At 43.1% G+C, this 18,651-nt stretch overlaps 1 protein-coding gene across 1 annotated transcript in view; it reads left to right on the top strand.

The window, feature by feature from the left end:
* Positions 1-18,651, top strand: part of FRYL (FRY like transcription coactivator) — a 3,917,685-nt gene that overhangs the window by 2,930,890 nt on the left and 968,144 nt on the right. Inside the window, exon 45 of the mRNA XM_044055727.1 lies at positions 16,001-16,098. Within this exon, the coding sequence (XP_043911662.1) occupies positions 16,001-16,098 (98 nt within the window). The remainder of the gene's footprint in view (positions 1-16,000; positions 16,099-18,651) is intronic.

The following is an 18,651-nucleotide window of genomic DNA, read 5'->3' as shown; positions in this document are numbered from 1 at the left end:
GATACCTTACCTCTTAGGTATTTGAAGTAAAACAGTTTTTAAAAGGGTTATTGTGCATGAGACCACCTAGAAAAAAAGTGGAACCTCAGTGGGATCTTAACTGTGCATCAGTGAAGTCAAAACTCTTATTTTGAACCTGCAGCTTGTTTGTCTTTAAAGTTTCTTAAGTGGAAGACTTGCTCATTGCTCTGACTTCTGCCAGGAGTATATGTGAATACACGGACAAGTGTAGATCTTTGTTAGACTTAATGTGAGACTTAACTAGCATCCAGTTTATTATAATACAATTTGATCTGGAATGTTCTATTGCAAAAGCCATCAAGGCACCATTTTAAGATTGTTAGATGGAGCCACACTTGGAAAGTTTGTTGAGAAAAAGAGAGTAGTCTAATTTCTTGACTGTGCATTTTGTAGTGATAAAGACACCACCTTGTAGGGTGTCCTTCCTTGGATCACTGTTGTAGTATTCCAAACTGTTGGGTTATTTCATCAAATAACCTGGATGAAGAGCTGGGGTACCAAAGCCAAAACCTTCCATAGTGCCATACATCTGATGTATGACTTGAGCGGACCCACAAGCATAAATCATCCAGATTGTCTCACCACCACTCCGAATGCTGGTTTTGCATCTGTCAGTTTGTTATAAACATGATCATTGATACTTTTGGCCTTCATTGGTTCAGGTAGGTGCCCCATTAGTGAAAACTTCCTTACTTTTTCTTAATTGCTTCACTGTTTATTGCTCTATTAGATGTCAGCTAAGAGGGGATGTGCAATTTCAGTAGGCAGATTCCCTACAAGGAACTCCACTCCCAGTGCCCTTTCTGCTTTGTTGCAGAGCACGACTACAAAATTGTAAGATGTCAGTCCTTTGTTCCAAAGGCTTTAAGAACATGACTTCTGTCTCTCAGTTCCTGTTTGGAAAGTCGGCGCCTCATCAAAGCAAAGATGGTGGACCCTTCTTTCCCTGATGTCCCACCTGTTCAAAAGAAAAAGTTTGAGGCATAAATCTCGCATCATGAGAGGTGGATTTGGACATACCTGCACAGGTTTTGGAACCTGCAATGTGGCCGAAATCTACTCAAACTCCCCGACTCAGACTGGTATGGCATCTGTGGTTCATACATCCAAAATGACTGAAGTAACCGATGATGGTGAGACAGTAAAACCTTATTTAATAATTTCTTTATGACCCAAAGGCATACTGTAGATCTTCATTAGAGAGGAAATTCCAGGGCTCCTCATTGAAGTTTCTGAGGGGTTGAAACCTCTGTGTTTAGTCAAAACTAGGAAAAAGAAACAAAAAAATTAAAAATGTTTCTTCCCCTCAGATGTCCAAAGAAACACTTCTGAGAATGAAGGAGGTAAATCGCACTCTGATGAGCACTCCTTGGCCTATTCATTCCAGATCCATTCACCAGGCGAAGTATCCTTGGATGATGAAGATTCCCTTTCTCCTGACTCTCCTGTTGAAGAAGCTTCATCTGGGGAAGCTATTGTTAATATGATGAAGACTTTTGTATGGGAATCTAAGCAGGTTTTTGAAGATGTTCTTCATGTTTCACTGTTGCAGTCATTACATTTGGGTAATCTGCTGGCAGGTTGCCCTCAGTCGGCCTGAATTCCAAAGTCTTGGGTCCTGCGTCGGTTGCTATCTCCTCTTCCATGACGTCAGGTCGTCAGGGGTATAAAACATGCAGCCGACACCATTTTCTTTAGTCTTTCTTGCCGCGCGGTGCCCGAAGCAGAAGCATTTTGCAAGTGCCGGTCGGCCGACTCCTGAAATATTTGAGTTTGAGTTTCAGAACCGAAGTCTTCACTAAAGCTAAGTACCCCGTTGGGGAAACTTTTTTCTTGCTTCATACCGATGTCAGAAAAAGTTAATAATTGTATTACTTGTGGGAAGCAAATACCTCCATAAGGATTTCCATTTATACTGTATTCCTTGCTTAGGCCCTGATCACAACATGCCTGACTATCTGTTTTGTGCTAGATTTAACCAACGCACTATTAAGCGTCGGCATATTTTTGCCTCAAAGTATTTTGGAAACACATTTAACTATCCAGAAATGTCGTCTGATAGCAATCCGACTACCGGAGTACATAAAAAACCCAAAGAAAAGGACAGAGAGAGACAGTTGAGGTCCAAAACCGATGACGAAGCTTCTCCTAAGCCAGTCACCAGTTCGCTGGTACTCAGTGAGGTGCTTTCGCAGCCCCTGATACCCGCTACTTTTGAGTCGCAGGCCCCTACCGACACCCATGTGGAGTCCGGCATGCCACGAGATACTCAAAGTATTGGACCAACAGATGCATCTCCCTCAGATGGGTCCAGAGCCGCTGAGCAGGCTTTTGAGGGTGTATTCAGGCCTCAACATTTATATATCAAACCGACGACAGCTGCAAAGCCAAAGACAAAAGCAACTTCTAAAACTAAAAAAACGATGCATGAGCCACGTGCACAGGCCTCTATGCCTAAAAAACAGATGATCAAAATGGCTGAAGATCTTATTACCTTGATCAGGGATTCCCATACCCCTCCAGATAAGAGGCCTAGGCAAGACACTGATTATGAATCTTCAGATCAGGTTTCTATTTTTTCTGATTCCTCTTCTGATCAGGAATTATCTATACCTCCCTATGAGGATTCTGATGCAGAGGAGTCTATACCATCTGCATCACCTCCTGAGGATTATTCATTTGGGGAAACCTTGCATACTTTGAGGGAGCATTTTCAATGGGAGAGTCAAGATTTCTCAGAATAAAAAAAGAGGCTCAGGGATTTTCTTCTCCCTCAGCACAGGCCTTTAGCCATACCCCCTGTTTTAGACATTGTGGATGATGTGTTTTCGGAGTCGAGCTTGGCCCCTGACTCCTTACCTCCGGCTCCCAGCAAGCCTGACAGATATTACAGGGTCCCTGACTCACACAAATTTTTATTTAGAAGCCCTGCTGCTGATCCTGAAACTATTTCACAGGGTCCAAAGGGAGTTAAGGCCTCCACAGCAAAAAAATCCTACCCCCTCTGACAGAGATTCAAGGGCACTGGATAGATGGGGAAAAAAAAAGGTTTATACATCTGCAACCTTGGCAATTAGGGCCTTAAACTGCCAATTTCATATGCTCAAGTATCAACAACACCTTATGGGACTGCTGAAACGGAAAATTATGTTGATTTCTGAATGTGCAGGAAATAAAGAATTGCAGGATTTATTGCATGCAGCTGAACAGGTTGGAAAGCATACTTTGCAATGTGGTTTTGATTCTTTAGAGGCCTCCTGCAGGGCCGCAGTTACTGGATCTGTGGTTAGGAGGCATGCCTGGCTAAAGGAACAAAATTTGCCTGATCATGTTAAAGCTAAATTGCTAGATGCACCTTTACAGCATGATACTCTGTTTGGTATTAAGGCAGAAGAGGTTTTAAAGAAAATGGAAGACAAAGCTAAGTCTATGCAAACTGTAGAAGACTTCTTACAAGTGCAGCCACCAAGATTCAGTAGACACTGGCCTACAAAAAATTGGTCCTTTCCTGTGCCAGACAGAGCTCAAAGGGGCAAATCCAGACTCCCTAAGGCTTCCAGATACCAGGCACAAGATTCATACAGATCTAAGCAATGGGGCACTTCTACCTCCAAATCTGGAGGAGATAAAGTGCAAACCTACAGAAAACAGTCCCAGTTACTTCCCTCTGCCTACACTAAGCACTTATCTTTTGGCAGCACCCTTAGGGGGAAAATTAGCACTTTTGCTCAAAACTGGCGGTTAATAACCCAGGACAAGTGGGTGCTAAACATAGTATCACAGGGATACAGATTGCATTTCCATACTCTGCCAATGGCAAACGGTTGGCCAGATCTGCCAAAAAATCAATGGGCAGAGGCACAGAAAAAGGTTACATCCCTCATGGATATGGGGGCCATTCAGCCAGTACCAGAACAGGAAAAAGGACAAGGTTTTTACTCAAGACTGTTCTTGGTACCCAGAAAGGACAAGGCCTGGCAGCCAATACTGGATTTATCAATTTTGAACACATACCTGGACATTCCAAGATTCAAAATGCTGACTTTCCAGCATCTTCTGCCCATGCTGGGCAAGAATGCTTGACTGGTGACATTAGACCTAAAAGAGGCATACCTGCATGTCCCAATTTAGACAATCATGCAGAAGTTACCTCAGATTCAAGGCTGGCTTAATGCATTACCAATTCTCTGCACTGCCCTTTGGCTTATCTACTGTGCCCAGGGTCTTTACAAAGTGCCTGGCACCAGTAATTGCATTTTGCAGACAAAGAAGTATACAAATGTATCCTTACTTGGACGACTGTCTCATTCAAGCAGAGAACAAGGACATTCTTCTTCAACACCTGGCGTTTGTGAAAAGGTTTCTAACATGCCTAGGGTACACAATAAATGAAAAGAAATCACAACTGGTACCCTCTCAAAAGATAACATTCGTGGGTGCAAGCTTGAATACAACTGCCCAGATGGCTTACCTCACGCCAGACAAGCAAAGGCAACTGATTACTTACTTCAAACTGATGGCAACGAAAACCCAGTTATCTGCAAGACAAATTCTACAGGCTTTGGGCTTCATGGCACCCTGCATTCTACTGATTCCATATGCAAGACTGCATATGAGGAAACTTCAATGGTACCTAAAAAGTTTATGGAGTCAACATTGTCACAGTCTGGAAACAGTGATTCCTCTCATTCCCTGCCTACAACAGGAGTTTCTATGGTGGGCAAAGGCATGTCACCAAAATATGGGATGGGCCTTCACTCTACCCCCTGCCAGCAAAACCTTAACAACAGACGCATCAGATTATGCCTGGGGGGGCCCACATGGTGGGAAGATGCATTCAGGGCATATGGACCCCAAAACAAATGCATCTGCATATCAACCAGAAAGAGATGCTAGCTGTGCAAAATGCCCTAACAGCCTTCAAGGACTTACTTCATCCAGGACAACTACTGATAAAGACGGACAACACCACGGTCACGTGGTATATAAACTAGCAGGAGGGCACACACTCATACCCCCTTTGCAGATTAGCCATGGCACTGTGGGACACAGCTTTGACTTACCAAGTACATCTTCAAGCTCAATTCCTGCTAGGAAAGCAAAATACTCTGGCAGATGATTTAAGCAGAAACCTTATGGATTCTCACGAGTGGAAACTAGATCCACAAGTCTTTAGCATGATAACTAAGAAATGGGGGAGCCTAGACATAGATCTATTTGCCTCTCCTCAAAATTATCAATTGAAAAGATTCTGCACAAGGACTTATCACAGACAAGCATGGAAAGTGGACACCCTATCCTTCAGTTGGAAAAACCTGTCAGTTTACGCCTTTCCTCCTCTGCCTCTTCTTCCCAAGGTCCTCCTAAAAGTCAGACAAGAGAAACCAAAGATGATACTAATTGCCCCAGACTGGCCCCGCCAATACTGGTACCCAGTCCTAAGGAACTTGTCTCAATACCCAGCTTAGACCTTACCTCAAAGACCTCAACTACTGTCCCAGCAAAACAGTCAGATCCTGCACAATCAACTCCAGACACTGAACCTGGCAGCATGGCTGATCATGTAGTTATACAAACAACACCTCTCAGTAAAGCTGTGATGGATGTCATTTTGGAAGCCAGAAGGCCTAGTACTAGAAAATCTTATGCTGATAAATGGAAGAGATTCTGTGCTTGGAATCAAGGACAAGGAACTGATACAGCAGAACCAAATATTCCTCAGGTATTACAATACTTGACTGAGATGTTTGACAAAGGCCTATCTTTCTCATCAATTAAAATCCATGCCTCTGCCATTTCGGCTCATTACAATACAGAGCCACCAATCTTTTCTCATCCTTTACTAAAGCAGTATCTTAGAGGAGCCAAAAATTTAAGGCCTCCTAGAAGATCACCAATACCTGCATGAGACCTCAGTTATGTGTTGTAAAAACTCACCCTGCCTCCATTTGAACCAGCTGCTACCACTGATATAAAGTTCTTATCATGGAAAACAGCTCTGCTACTAGCAATTACTTCAGCAAGAAGAGTCTCAGAGCTACAGGCCCTCATGGCTGTGGAGCCTTTTATCATATTTTACCCAGACAGGGTTTCTCTGAGGACAAATCCAACATTTATGCCTAAGGTGGTTTCCATTGTGGCTCTTAACCAAACTATTCATCTGCCAACTTTTTATCCAAATCCGCAGAACAAAGGAGAGAGAATTCTGCATTCCTTGGACGTACACAGACAGCTAAGATTCTACTTGAGCAGGACTAAAGCTCTAAGAAAAACTGAGCAATTACTAGTGACATATGCTGCAGGATCAGAAGGAAAAGCTATTTCAAAGCAGACTATTTCAAAGTGGATAAGCCACTGCATTCGTTTCTGTTACTTACACCATGGTAAACCTGTGCCCAAGGGCATTAGGTCTCATTCCACCAGAGCTGCAGCTACCTCAGCCGCCTTTCTCAGACAAGTACCAAACAAAGACATTCTAGAGGCTGCTACTTGGAGTTCTCTTCACACCTTTACAAAGCATTATCATTTGCCTCTCTACTCTAAGTCCAGGGCAGGCTTTTCCACTACAGTTCAGCAGGGCCTTATAGCCACACCTAATGCTGTTTAGCTCCAGCCTCCCAACCATAGCTTTGGGATTCTACCCAAATGTAATGACCAACAGTGAAACACAAAGAACATAGTACAGTTGTGTACACTTACCTTAAATGTAGATGTTCGAGTGCATTCACTGTTGCAGTCCAGGTTACCCTCCCGCCATCCCCCTTTCATTCTGGAGTTTATCTTTCATTCTCTATCTTCTGCAACCTATGTGGTATATTTGCTTGTAGATGAAGGTAAAGTTTATATTGATGCATGTATATATATATATATATTTGCTACCTTTTTGGGGGCACCTGACATCTGGGGCAAGAAAAACTAAATAAAATGATGCAGGACCCAAGACTTTGGAATTCAGGCTGACTGAGGGCAACCTGCCAGCAGATTGGCCACATGTAATGACTGCAACAGTGAATACACTCGAACATCTACATTTATGGTAAGTGTACACAACTGTACTTTCTCCAGGTTGGGTGGCTTAGTGGTGCAGTGGTTAACGTTGTCACCTCACAGCAAGATGTCATCTGGTTTGATTCTCATTTGGGGTGCCTTCTGTGTGGGGTCTACATGTCCTCCCTGCATTCATGTGTGTTTCCTCCGGATGCTCCAGTTTCCTCTCATTCCAAAGATATGCATCTGGAGTATTTCTCCGCAGGCCTCCACTGAAAATGGGTTCTGTCCCAATTGGGCTTTCACGGTAAACAAATGTTAAATAAATAAATAAAAATACTATCATCTCTTGGAAGTAAGCATCCCTGCTTCTGCAACTGTTCCTCCTGCTCTTGAAGCTTTCCTTGATGCCTTTGCATCCACTTCCACTGCACCAGACTTTCAGCCAACAGCACCCGAAAGTCTTGACGGGTTTGCAATTTTTTCTATACAAGAATCATGTGGCAGATCCTTCTATGTTTTCCATGTCTACATTTAAGCCCTTTAAGTTGCTGCTCGCTGTCAATGCACTTAGATGTGATAAAGATAGCAGGGCAGTGGACGGATTGGGGAAAAAGGTTTATATGCCCTCCAGTCTGACCTTTAGAGCTCTGAATTATAAGACTCAAATGGCTAAGTACTTGTCTGATTTTCTTCTTGTTTCACTGTTGCAGTCATCACAGTTGGGTTATCTGCCTGCAGGTAGCCCTCAGTCCGAATTCCAGAGTCTTGGGATTTCTGCGTCGGATGCTGTCGCTTCTTCCATGACATCAGATCGTCGGGTATAAAACATGCAGCCAACGCCATTATATCAGCTTTTCTTGCCAAGCGGATCCTGAAGCAGAAGCAGTTCGCAAATGCTGGTCGGCCGCCTCCTGAAATTTTCGTTTATCGAGTTTTAGACCTGAAGTCTTCTAAAAGATAAGTACCCCATTGGGGATCCTGTTTTCTTGCTCTAACCAACGTCAGAAAAAAATTAATATTTGTTTTGCCTGCGGAAAGCAAATAACTCACAGAGATTTTCATTCTTGCTGCGTTATCTGTTTAGGCCCAGACCACGATGTTCCTTGCTGTCGGTTTTGTGCCCTGTTCGACACCTGAACTATTCATCATCAGGCTATTTTTGTCATTAAATTCTTTCGCTCTCATTCTCCGTATTCCGAAATGGCTTCGATAAGCTATCCGACTCCCGATCTTCTGAAAAAACATAAGGATAATGACAGACCGCATAGGTCCAAAACTGCCGACGACGCTTCCGTTAAGCTAGTCGCCAGTCCGCCGGTACTCAGTGAGGCACTTTCGCAGCCCCTGATACCCGCTTCTACAGCTTCGCAGGCCACTACTAAGACCCATTCAGAGTCTGGTATGCCGCGAGATGTTTCTTTGACTATGGAACCTGCGGATGTCTCTATCTTGGATGGGACCGGAGCCTCTGTCCAGGCACCGGTTTCTGAGGTGTATTCAGGCCTTCCGATGTTCATATTAAACCGACTACTTCATTTCAAACCAAAAAGACAACATTTCTCAGACCCAGAGTACACACTACGCCTAGGAAACCAATGACCAAAGCACATTCTCGGGGCCCCATGCCACAGAAACAAATGCTTAGAATGGTTGAAGACCTTATTACCTTAATTAAGGGAAGCCAGCCTTCCCCCTCTAAAAGGCCAAGAACCGATTTTCCTTCTGATTCTTCAGATCATGAGTCCGATGACTCTTGCGCTTCTCATTACCAGGGCATACTTTTATCTACCTGTGAGGATTCTGATGTAGAGGATTCCATTCCCTCTGCTTCCCCACCAGGGGATTTTTCTTTTGGTGAAACCCTGCATACTCTCAGCAGGTTTTTCTGCTGGGAGTGCCAGGACTACCCACAGTCCAAAAAGAGACTCAGTGAATTTTTGAACTTGCCTCAGCACAGGCCTCTAGCTGTCCCTCCTGTTCTGGAAATTGTAGATGATGTCTTCATGGAATCCAGTCTTACCACTGATACTTTGCCACCAGCTCCCAGGAAACATGACAGGTACTACAGAGTACTTGACTCTCTCAAATTCCTATTTAAGAATCCTACTGTGGATCCAGAGACCATTTCCCAGGGACCTACTACAACCAAAAACCCTACCCCTTCAGACAGGGATTCTAGGGCTTTGGACAGATTGGGTAAGAAGGTATACACCTCTGCTACACTTGCCATCAGGACTTTAAATTGCCAGTTTTACATGTTGAAGTATCAGCAACATATTATGGAACTAATTAAACAAAAATGATGTTAATTCCTGATTGTGCAAAACATAAAGATTTACAAGAGTTGATGCATTCTGCTAACCAGGTTGGAAAACCTACTTTGCAATGTGGTTTTGATGCCTTAGAAGCATCTTGCAGGGCTGCTGTCACTGAGTCTGTTCTTAGAAGGCATGCTTGGCTTAAGGAACAAATCTTGCCAGACCATGTCAAAGCAAAATTACTAGATGCTCCATTAAACCAAAAACATCTGTTTGGCACTAAAGCAGAAGTCGTCCTCAAAAAGATGGAGTGAAAAGCTAAATCTATGCAAACTGTTAATGAATTCCTACAGGTACAGCCACCTAGATTCAGTAGGCATTGGCTTTCTAAAAACTGGTCTTTCGCAGTCCCTCCCAGACCTTCTCAGTCCAAACCCAGGGTCAGCAGACCACCAAGACTACAGTCTCAGGGTATGCACAGATCTAAACAATGGAGTGCTCCCACCTCAAAATCAGGGAGTAGTAAGCCACCATCCTATGGAAAAAGTTCACAGTGACTTGTCCTTCACCCTTCCAAGCCTTGCCCAAGTACTTGCACCCTTAGGAGGACAATTAGCCCTGCACGCAAAAAACTGGGAGTACATTACCCAGTACAGATGGGTCTTGAACATTGTATCCCAGGGATACAGATTCTACTTACACTCACTTCCAACCCCAAGCGGCTGGCCAGACCTCCCCCCAAACCAGTAGGCAGAAGGCCAAAAGCAAGTACTTTCTCTTCTCAGTATCAAGGCTTTTCAACCTGTCCCAACAGAGCAAAGGGGACAAGGTTTTTACTTCAGACTGTTTCTGGTACCCAGTAAAGAAAACTCTTGGTGCTCTGTCTTGGATCCGTCTATTCTCAATACCTTCATGGTGGTTCCAAGATTAAAAATTGCACCAGAACTCCCCACAGCCAAGCATGGAAAGTGGATGGCCCTGCCCTTTACATGGGAAAACCTCTCAATCTGTGCCTTTCCCCACTGCCCCTCCTCTCGAAGGTTCTACTGAAGATCAAACAGGACAAGCCAAGGACAATTCTGATTGCACCAGACTGGCCATGCCAGCACTGGTACCCACTTTTGCACTGTCGGACAGTAGTGCCACCATGGCACCTGCCTCAGATACCTTCCCTGCTGTCCCAGCAGGAAGGCCAGATTTTGCATCCTCAGCTACAATCTCTGAACCTAGCAGCCTGGCTCATCCCCTGAACACTTCACCAGCAACCCTCATTATACAGGTGCTGGATGTCATTCTTGAGGCAAAGAGGCCCAGTACTAGGAAATCCTATTCAGAAAAATGGAAAAGATACTGTTCTTGGAGCCAGTCTCAGGGAATGGACACAACCATGCCCAACCTCTCTTAAATCCTAAATTACCTAACAGAACTGCTCCACAAAGGCCTATCCTTCTCTTCAATTAAGATTCATGCCTGTGCTATCTCAGCTCATTACAATACTGAGCCACCCCTCTTCTCTCACCCTCTGGTCAAATGGTTCCTGAGAGGAGCCACAAATTTAAGACCCCCCAGGAGAGCTCCCACTCCAGCCTGGGATCTTAACTTTGTACTGGAAAAGCTCACGCTTCCTTCCTTTGAACCTGCTGCTAAAGCAGAGTTAAAATTCCTCTCTTGGAAAACAGCCTTACTTCTAGCCATCACTTTCAGCAAGAAGAGTGTCTGAATTGCAGGCCCTTATGGCCGTGGAACCCTTCATTATCTCCCATGCAGACAGGGTTTCCCTCAGGACTAACCCATCATTTCTGCCCAAGGTGGTATCTAGTGTGGCTTTAAACCAATCCATTCATTTCCCAACCTTATTCCCTAATCCTCAGAATAAAGGGGAAAGGATCCTGCACTCCCTGGACGTGCACAGACAGCTTAGGTTCTACCTGGACAGGACTAAACCTTTCAGAAAATCTGACCAGCTGCTAGTCAGCTTTGCTACAGGGGCAGAGGGCAAGGCCATTTCAAAGCAAACCATTTGTAAATGTATAGCACACTGCATCCATTTCTGCTACAAACACCATGGAAAACCTACCCCACAGAGGATCAGAACTCATTCTACTAGAGCTACCTCAGCCTCTACAGCATTTCTCAGGGCAGTCCGTACTAGGGATATCCTGGAAGCTGCAACCTGGAGTTGTGTACACACCTTCACCAGCATTACCACTTGCCTATCTTTTCTAAATCGAGAGCTGGATTTGCCGCATCAGTCTTGCAAGGCTTGCTAGCCAGCCTTAATGCTTCTTAACTGCCTCCACCCTTCTTCAGCTTTGGGAATTAACCCAAGTGTGATGACTGCAACAGTGAAACACAGAGAACATAGTACAGTTGTGTACACTTACCATAAATGTAGATGTTCGAGTCTATTCACTGTTGCAGTCCTGGTTACCCTCCCTCCAGCCCCCTGACTTCTCTATACTTTCTACCTACCCTTTTGTTTGGGCATATCTTATAACAATGGTATTTACTTTTTGCTGGGGGTGTTCCACATGTAATTGCTTCCTATTTTGGGGACTCCTGACTTCTGGGGCAGGAAAAACTGATGTAATGATGTCGGCTGTATTTTCTTTACCCCTGACGACCTGACATCATGGAAGAAGCGACAGCATCCGACGCAGAAATCCAAAGACTCTGGTATTCAGGCAGACTGCGGGCAGATAACCCAAGTGTGATGACTGCAACAGTGAATACACTTGAACATCTACATTTATGGTAAGTGTACACAACTGTACTTTCTGGTCAAGTTAAATAAAGCATTGTCCCCCTCTGAGGAACCTGCCATTAAACAACAGGCATTAGCTATGGTGTTGTTAGGCTTCCCAAGTTGCTAAGCACAGGATTAAATGCAGCTCATATGCAGTAAAAGATTCCTGCAGCGCATCTGCTGCAGGGTCTGTGATCAGAAGGTATTCGTGGTTATGTTCTTATTCCATCCAAGAGGATATTAAGACAGAACTCCTCGACTGTCCTTTAAACAAGGACCTTTTGTTTGGTCAGGATGCTGCCAGTCTTTTCAAACAATTTCAGAATGAATGTAAAATTGTGAAGGACTGTAGACAAATCTTTATTACTTCTGTGCTAAGATATCAAAGGAATTACCTCGCAGAACTCACTTTTCTTCACTTGCAGGGAACCAAGACCATCTCAAAAAGGTCATAAAAATGCCTAGGAAAAGATTCCAAGACAAACCAAGCAGGGACACTAGATCTTGTTGGCATTCTTACTTAGACAAGTCTGCTAGACTACCCTTGCTCCTCCTCACCCTTCTGTTCATACATCTCTCTATCTAAAAGGTTTGCTTAAAATGATTACTCATCACTTCAGACAAATAGGTTCTTTTAGTCATTCAGAATTGGTACAGAATGACCTGTAAAGAAGCGCCTCCATTCATTTGCATCCCCTGTCCTCCACAAAATCAGGTACAGTTGCTCTATCCCATCATTCAAACCTTGCTTGAGCAAGGCACAGTAGAACCGACTCCACCAGAGTATGTGGGGAAAAAGGTTTATTTAGAAACTGTTCCTCATCCCAAGAAAGGGAGGAGACTGATTCTGGATCTCTCCACCCTCAACACCTTTGTTTTTCTCCCATCTTTCAAGATGTTGTCCCTGCAAACTCCCCTTTTGTTCATTTTTCTACAACCCTTCCTGATGTATGTGAACCTAAAGGATGCCTATCTTCACATTTATATTCACCCTGCTTATGTGAAGTTTTTCAGGTTTTCTACTGGCTAATCACAGTTTCAGTTCTCTGCTTTGCCCCCATAGTTTTCACAGAGTGCCTCTCCCCAGTCATAGCTTACTGCATGACTCTGGGAATCTGGGCATTTCCTCATTTGGATGACCTGTTAATACTGGCATGTTCTCAACAAATGCTCTTGACTCATCTTAGCTTCACTCTGGCCCTACTTCAGAGCCTGGGTTTTACAGCTAACCTAAAATCTCTGCAGTGAAACCAATCCAGAAGTGAAGATTAGACACCAAACCTAATATAGGTTTTCCTTTCTCTAAACAAAATGCAAAACCTAAAGTTGCTACTTTTCTCTTCCTGTTTAATCTTGTAATGCAAGACAGACTCTCAGAGCTCTAGAATTCATAGCAAAAATCATTCCCATTGTCCCCTTTGCCAGACTCCATATGAAGAAGATCCAGTGGCACCTGAAGTCCTCCACAACAGAAGGTGCATATACATGGTCATCAGATGATGCATGGGGATGGGATCATGGATGAGCTGTTCAGGGACAGTGGTCTACAAATCTTATATCAGATCACCGCAATCTGAAGGAGATCATGCCCTGCAGATCATCTCCCATTTTTAGAAACCTGGTCCCTTAAAAGCGTTCACAGTCAACACAATAACCATGTGGTGCATAAACAAGCAGGGGGTCACCAGATGTTAAAAGTTGTGCAGACTGGCTCTTTTGTCATAGGAACAAGCCACAAAACCAATCCTCTCCAAGTGTTTACATTCCCTCACAGGACAATGTCCTGGAAGACTTCCTGAGCAAATCAAGAGAAGATCATGAATAGATGCTGAACAAGGGAGATCTTTGTATACATAGTCCATAAATGAGGGGTGCCACAGATAGAACATTTTGCCGCTGTCAGTTACAGCTTCCACTCTTTTGTACCAGAACCTACTGTCCTCAAGCTTGGAAGACTGACTCAGTGCCCTTCCCTTTCCAAGGGAGGTTCTTGTATGCCTTCATTCCACCACTACTTCTTCCCATTGTCTTATTAACAATTCAAAGAGTATACCCAAATATTTTGCATTTGATTCCATATTGACCAAGACAGTACTGGTTCCACGTAGCCAAGGGCCATCACCAGAAGCTTCCACCCATAGTGTACATGCTTACACATTAGAAGGGCTCACTTCTCTAGCCCACCCTGTCATTATGGTTATAGGATTCTGATCCCTTTTAGACACCAATTTTTTTAGACCCCAATTTTTTGAGGATGTGCTTAAGGTTCTCCAGGAGGGCAAGAAAAAGAAGAGATTTACTGTATGGTGTTGGGCTAAAAATCTGGACCCGTAACAGGCTAATACCAAGTCAGTCCTATCTTATTTGTGTGAGCTGCTGTAGTGTCACCTAGCATATTCATCTGTTAATGCACACATTTCAGCCATATCTGTGTGTCAACCTCTGAATCCTCTGCTTCTATCCAGACTAGAGAGAAACCGGCTTTTAGAAGGGGTACACCACCTGAAATTTCCAAGAAAAATTATCCTTCCTGCTTGGGACCTCTAGTCTATGCTGGAAAAACTCATTCTCCCACCTTTTGAACTAACATAAAAAACTATTCTTCTAGTAGTCCTCACCTCTGCCAGACAAGTGTTTTAGCTACAGGCCTTATGGCAGCCCCTCCCTTCTTTGTTTTTCATAAAGACAGTGCTCCTTTATTGGCCGTTTCCTCCTTCATGCTTTAAGTAATAAATGAACTGTCTGTCAGTCAGACCATAAATCTTCCTACTTTCTTCCCTAATTTGCAAAATAAGGGAGGAAGGAGTCTACATTATCTTGATGTGCATAGATAGCTTGCATTCTACCTGGATAGGACTAAGGATATTCACAAGTCTGCCCAGTTGTTTGTCTCTCTCCAGTATTCCAAGTTAGGAAACCCAGTTTCTAAGCAAATTGTTGCTAACTGGATCTCTAAATCAGTTTCCTTTTGCTACAACTCAGCATGGCAAATCCATAACCTCTCCAGCAAAAGCTTATTCTACTTGAGCAGTGGGTTAATCTGGTGCTTTTTCAAGGGAGTTGACTCTAGAGCAATTTTAGAAGGCGGTACTTGGCGTTCTGTGCATACTACATTACAGAATGAATGCCTTTTCCAAATCCAGGACTGCCTTCGCCTGTTCAGTCCTCTATGGATTACTAGACAGTTTTCCAGTCTCCCCTCCATCCACCCTTCATACCTCTTATGTTTTGGGAATCACCAAGCAGTTTGGAATACTGCAACAGTAATCCAAGGAAGGATATACTGCAGTTGGGTAAGAACTTATCATAACATGTCCTGCTGATCACTGTTGCAGTATCCTTTGCCTCTCTCTCTCTTTCCTGTTCTCTGGTTCTTCCTTCTTTTTTCCTCATGGGCTGATGGGGTCATTGTCTTTCTTTCCCCCTCTCCTCTTAGCAGACCAGTTGCTTTAGTCTCTCAGGCCTCTTCAGGCTTACTGGGTTAGAGATAGAGGATTTATACTCATTCCTCCTCTTGTATACCCTTCTGCCTGCAGACTTAGGTCATATGTCAGACATATGTCTCTATAGAAGGTTTTGGCTTTGGTACCCTGGCTGGATGTCCAGGTTGTTTGGTGAGATAACCCGGAAGTGATCAGTAGGACATCTACTGTTATGGTAAGGTCTTACACCACTGTATTTTCCTGCAAGATTAATTTTTGACAAGTTGCAGACTGAGCCTGCATGTTCACTTTCTGTGTGGCATCATAATGAACTGAAACAAAAGTGTCTGCAGTTCATTTTGAATATTTTACTACTGCTTTTCAGACTTTCATGCATACTTCATAAGAAACCCTTATTTATTAAGTATTTATCCTTTAGAATTTGTTTTTGGGTCCCATAACTGTTAGATTAGTCATTAGAAGTGATTGTGATGTTAACTTAGTTGTGTTGAATTTTTTTTATTATAATATACTACTTTGACCATGATCCATTTTAATTCTAGGTTTTCCACTAAACATTCTTTGCCTCCTGCCACATTTAATCCAACATTTTGAAAACCCCACACAGTTTTGTAAAGAAACTGCAGACAAAATAGCTAAGGTATGTAAAAATATTCACTATATGGCCTTATTGCAAAATTGCCTTTTCTGAAATGTTTTTAATCTTGACTTTCTCACTGTGAAAACATACATGTTTTTGACTTATATTTGTTTATTACTGTTTTTCAAAGTTATATTTTTCTGTTTGGCAGTTTGTACTGTTTAAATTTACTTGCTTTCATTGTTGTCATAAACACTGGAGGTTTACATCCCTACAAGTCTTAACCTGAGTGGATCCACCTTGTGTAACTGACCAGGTCTTCGGGCATTAGGACTAGTCAGCAATCCAGAATTCCCCAGGCTACTTACCACCTCCCTTTATCCCACAACAATTAGCTCTCCATTTTGCACACACCTCTTCTTGACGCACACTATTCAGTCCAATTGGCTATACAACATGATTATGTTGTTACCCCTCTCTCTGTAGGTGACGATCCAAATTCAGGTAATATTCTGCACATATGATCATTTTTTACTGTTGAAAAAATGGACACCTATGGTTCTTTCCTACCTCCCTTGTACATATTCCTGTATTGCTTTCTCTTTGCCCCCTCCAGCTTCCTCCCCATTTCACTACTTTCCCGTCTACCCCATTTTAACACCTATAATCTGGTCAAAAAATAGAATCTCACACAACACACAAGTAGCAGAAAAAGCAATGGATCCCCTCCCTTTCTGGCCTTTCTGTTTTCTCCATGTTTTGCATCATGCAGCAATGTGAAGCAACAGTGAGCGGTGGTACAATACTGCGGTTATCTCTAATGTTGCTTAACCCTGTTGCTCTATGCCAAACACAGCAGCACATGTACTATAAAGAATTAATGTCATTGCATTATCACTGTTTATTTAAAAGTATTAGATACACCTGGATTCATAACCAGTATCATACGAGCTCAAAACGAAATGTGTCGGTGAATGTTCACCTGCTTCTACAGAATCAGTTAAGCAGCAGGTATGTTTCATAGACTGTACTGTCAGACTTTAGCAGTATTGCTCGTGTTTGCACACTGCTTAACTGCTTGCAAACAGGGAAAGTACTGGAAATGTGTATCTTGCATGCACAAACACTTTGCTCGCCACTCTATGGAAAACTAATTTTTATTATGCATCACTGCTGTTTACTGTCCATTTCTGATTATCACTTGAAATTACACGTAGCAACAAACTGAAGACCCTGACAGTATGTCACATATTTACAATGCAGCCATGTGTTGCCTCTCCCCAAGCACTGCAACCCTGGTGTCTCAGTACTTTTATCACACACACATCACTTACACTACAGGAATTAATATAAAATGTTGTGTGATATGCAAAGCACATCAATCTGTTAACATGCAGAACTAGGTAGATGCAGCAAAAAAACGCACAAACTGGTGAAGGAATGAACAAAACCACGGAAACCTTGCACAAACACGCCAGAAATGTAATAGTAACAACCAGTTAAACTGTTAAATCCAAAATAGTCGCCTTAACGTTGCTTTATTCAAAAACGTTTTCGCCTTGCTGAAAGATGAAGCCAAGCTATTCAGCAAGGCGAAAACATTTTTGAATAAAGCAACGTTAAGGCGACTATTTTGGATTTAACAGTTTAACTGGTTGTTACTATTACATTTCTGGCGTGTTTGTGCAAGGTTTCCGTGGTTTTGTTCATTCCAACATGCAGAACTAGAACTACTGACCCATAAGCCTAAAAAGCCTTATCTGCAAGGCAATGGAAGGAAATCAGCATGGACCTTATCCACAGAGCTATAGGTGACCTTCAACACAATTGACCAAACCCATTTTGGTTTTGTCTAGAGTAGATCTTCCTTATTAAACCTAGTGGACTTCTTTGATAATGACACGAAAGACCTGGATGAGGGGTAACAGGACATGCTGCCAATGGTGAGTTATCTAAGGTCTTTGACACTGTACTCCATTCAGGTATCATGGAGAAATTCTCCCATCTGGGGATTAACCCATTCATTACTGGATGGATGGCCGACTGGCTCACCGGCAGAACACACACTGTCAAAGTTGGGGACTGCAGCTAGACCACTTACCAATGGAATACCACAAGGATCTGTGCTGGGCCGTCAACTGTCTGGAAACTATTTCTCTGAAGTCCAAGGAAGGGTAGATGGCCTGTGGCTTACCAGGTTTGCAGATGACTGTCAAAAGGACGCAATTATAAGGAGTCTCCCAACGATGTTAACATATTACACAAGGGGCTGACACAGACAAATGATTGGTACCAAACTCACAGACTGAACTTCAAAGCAAAAAAAAAATGCCTTATTTGTCCCCTTTGGCAGTGAAGTACCCCTGCTAATTATGATATACATAGCATCCCTCTAAGCTCAAACACAGTGTTGTGAGACTTGGGAACACATGTTGATGGCAGTCTACACTTTAATTACTGTGTGTCCATAGTGGTGAGACACACACTCCACTTTGTGCACCTCATAAATAAGGCCATCACATCCAAGACCAGGGAAGTCATAGCTCTGTTGTACTCTATCCCTATCAGACCACTAATTGAGTACAGTGTTCTTTTGTCTGTATCTCACCAGAC

Source organism: Protopterus annectens, chromosome 14.part0, assembly GCF_019279795.1.
Source record: "Protopterus annectens isolate FY-2018-M chromosome 14.part0, PAN1.0, whole genome shotgun sequence".
Lineage (NCBI taxonomy): Eukaryota > Metazoa > Chordata > Ceratodontiformes > Protopteridae > Protopterus > Protopterus annectens.
This window is presented reverse-complemented; position numbering and strand designations above follow the sequence as displayed.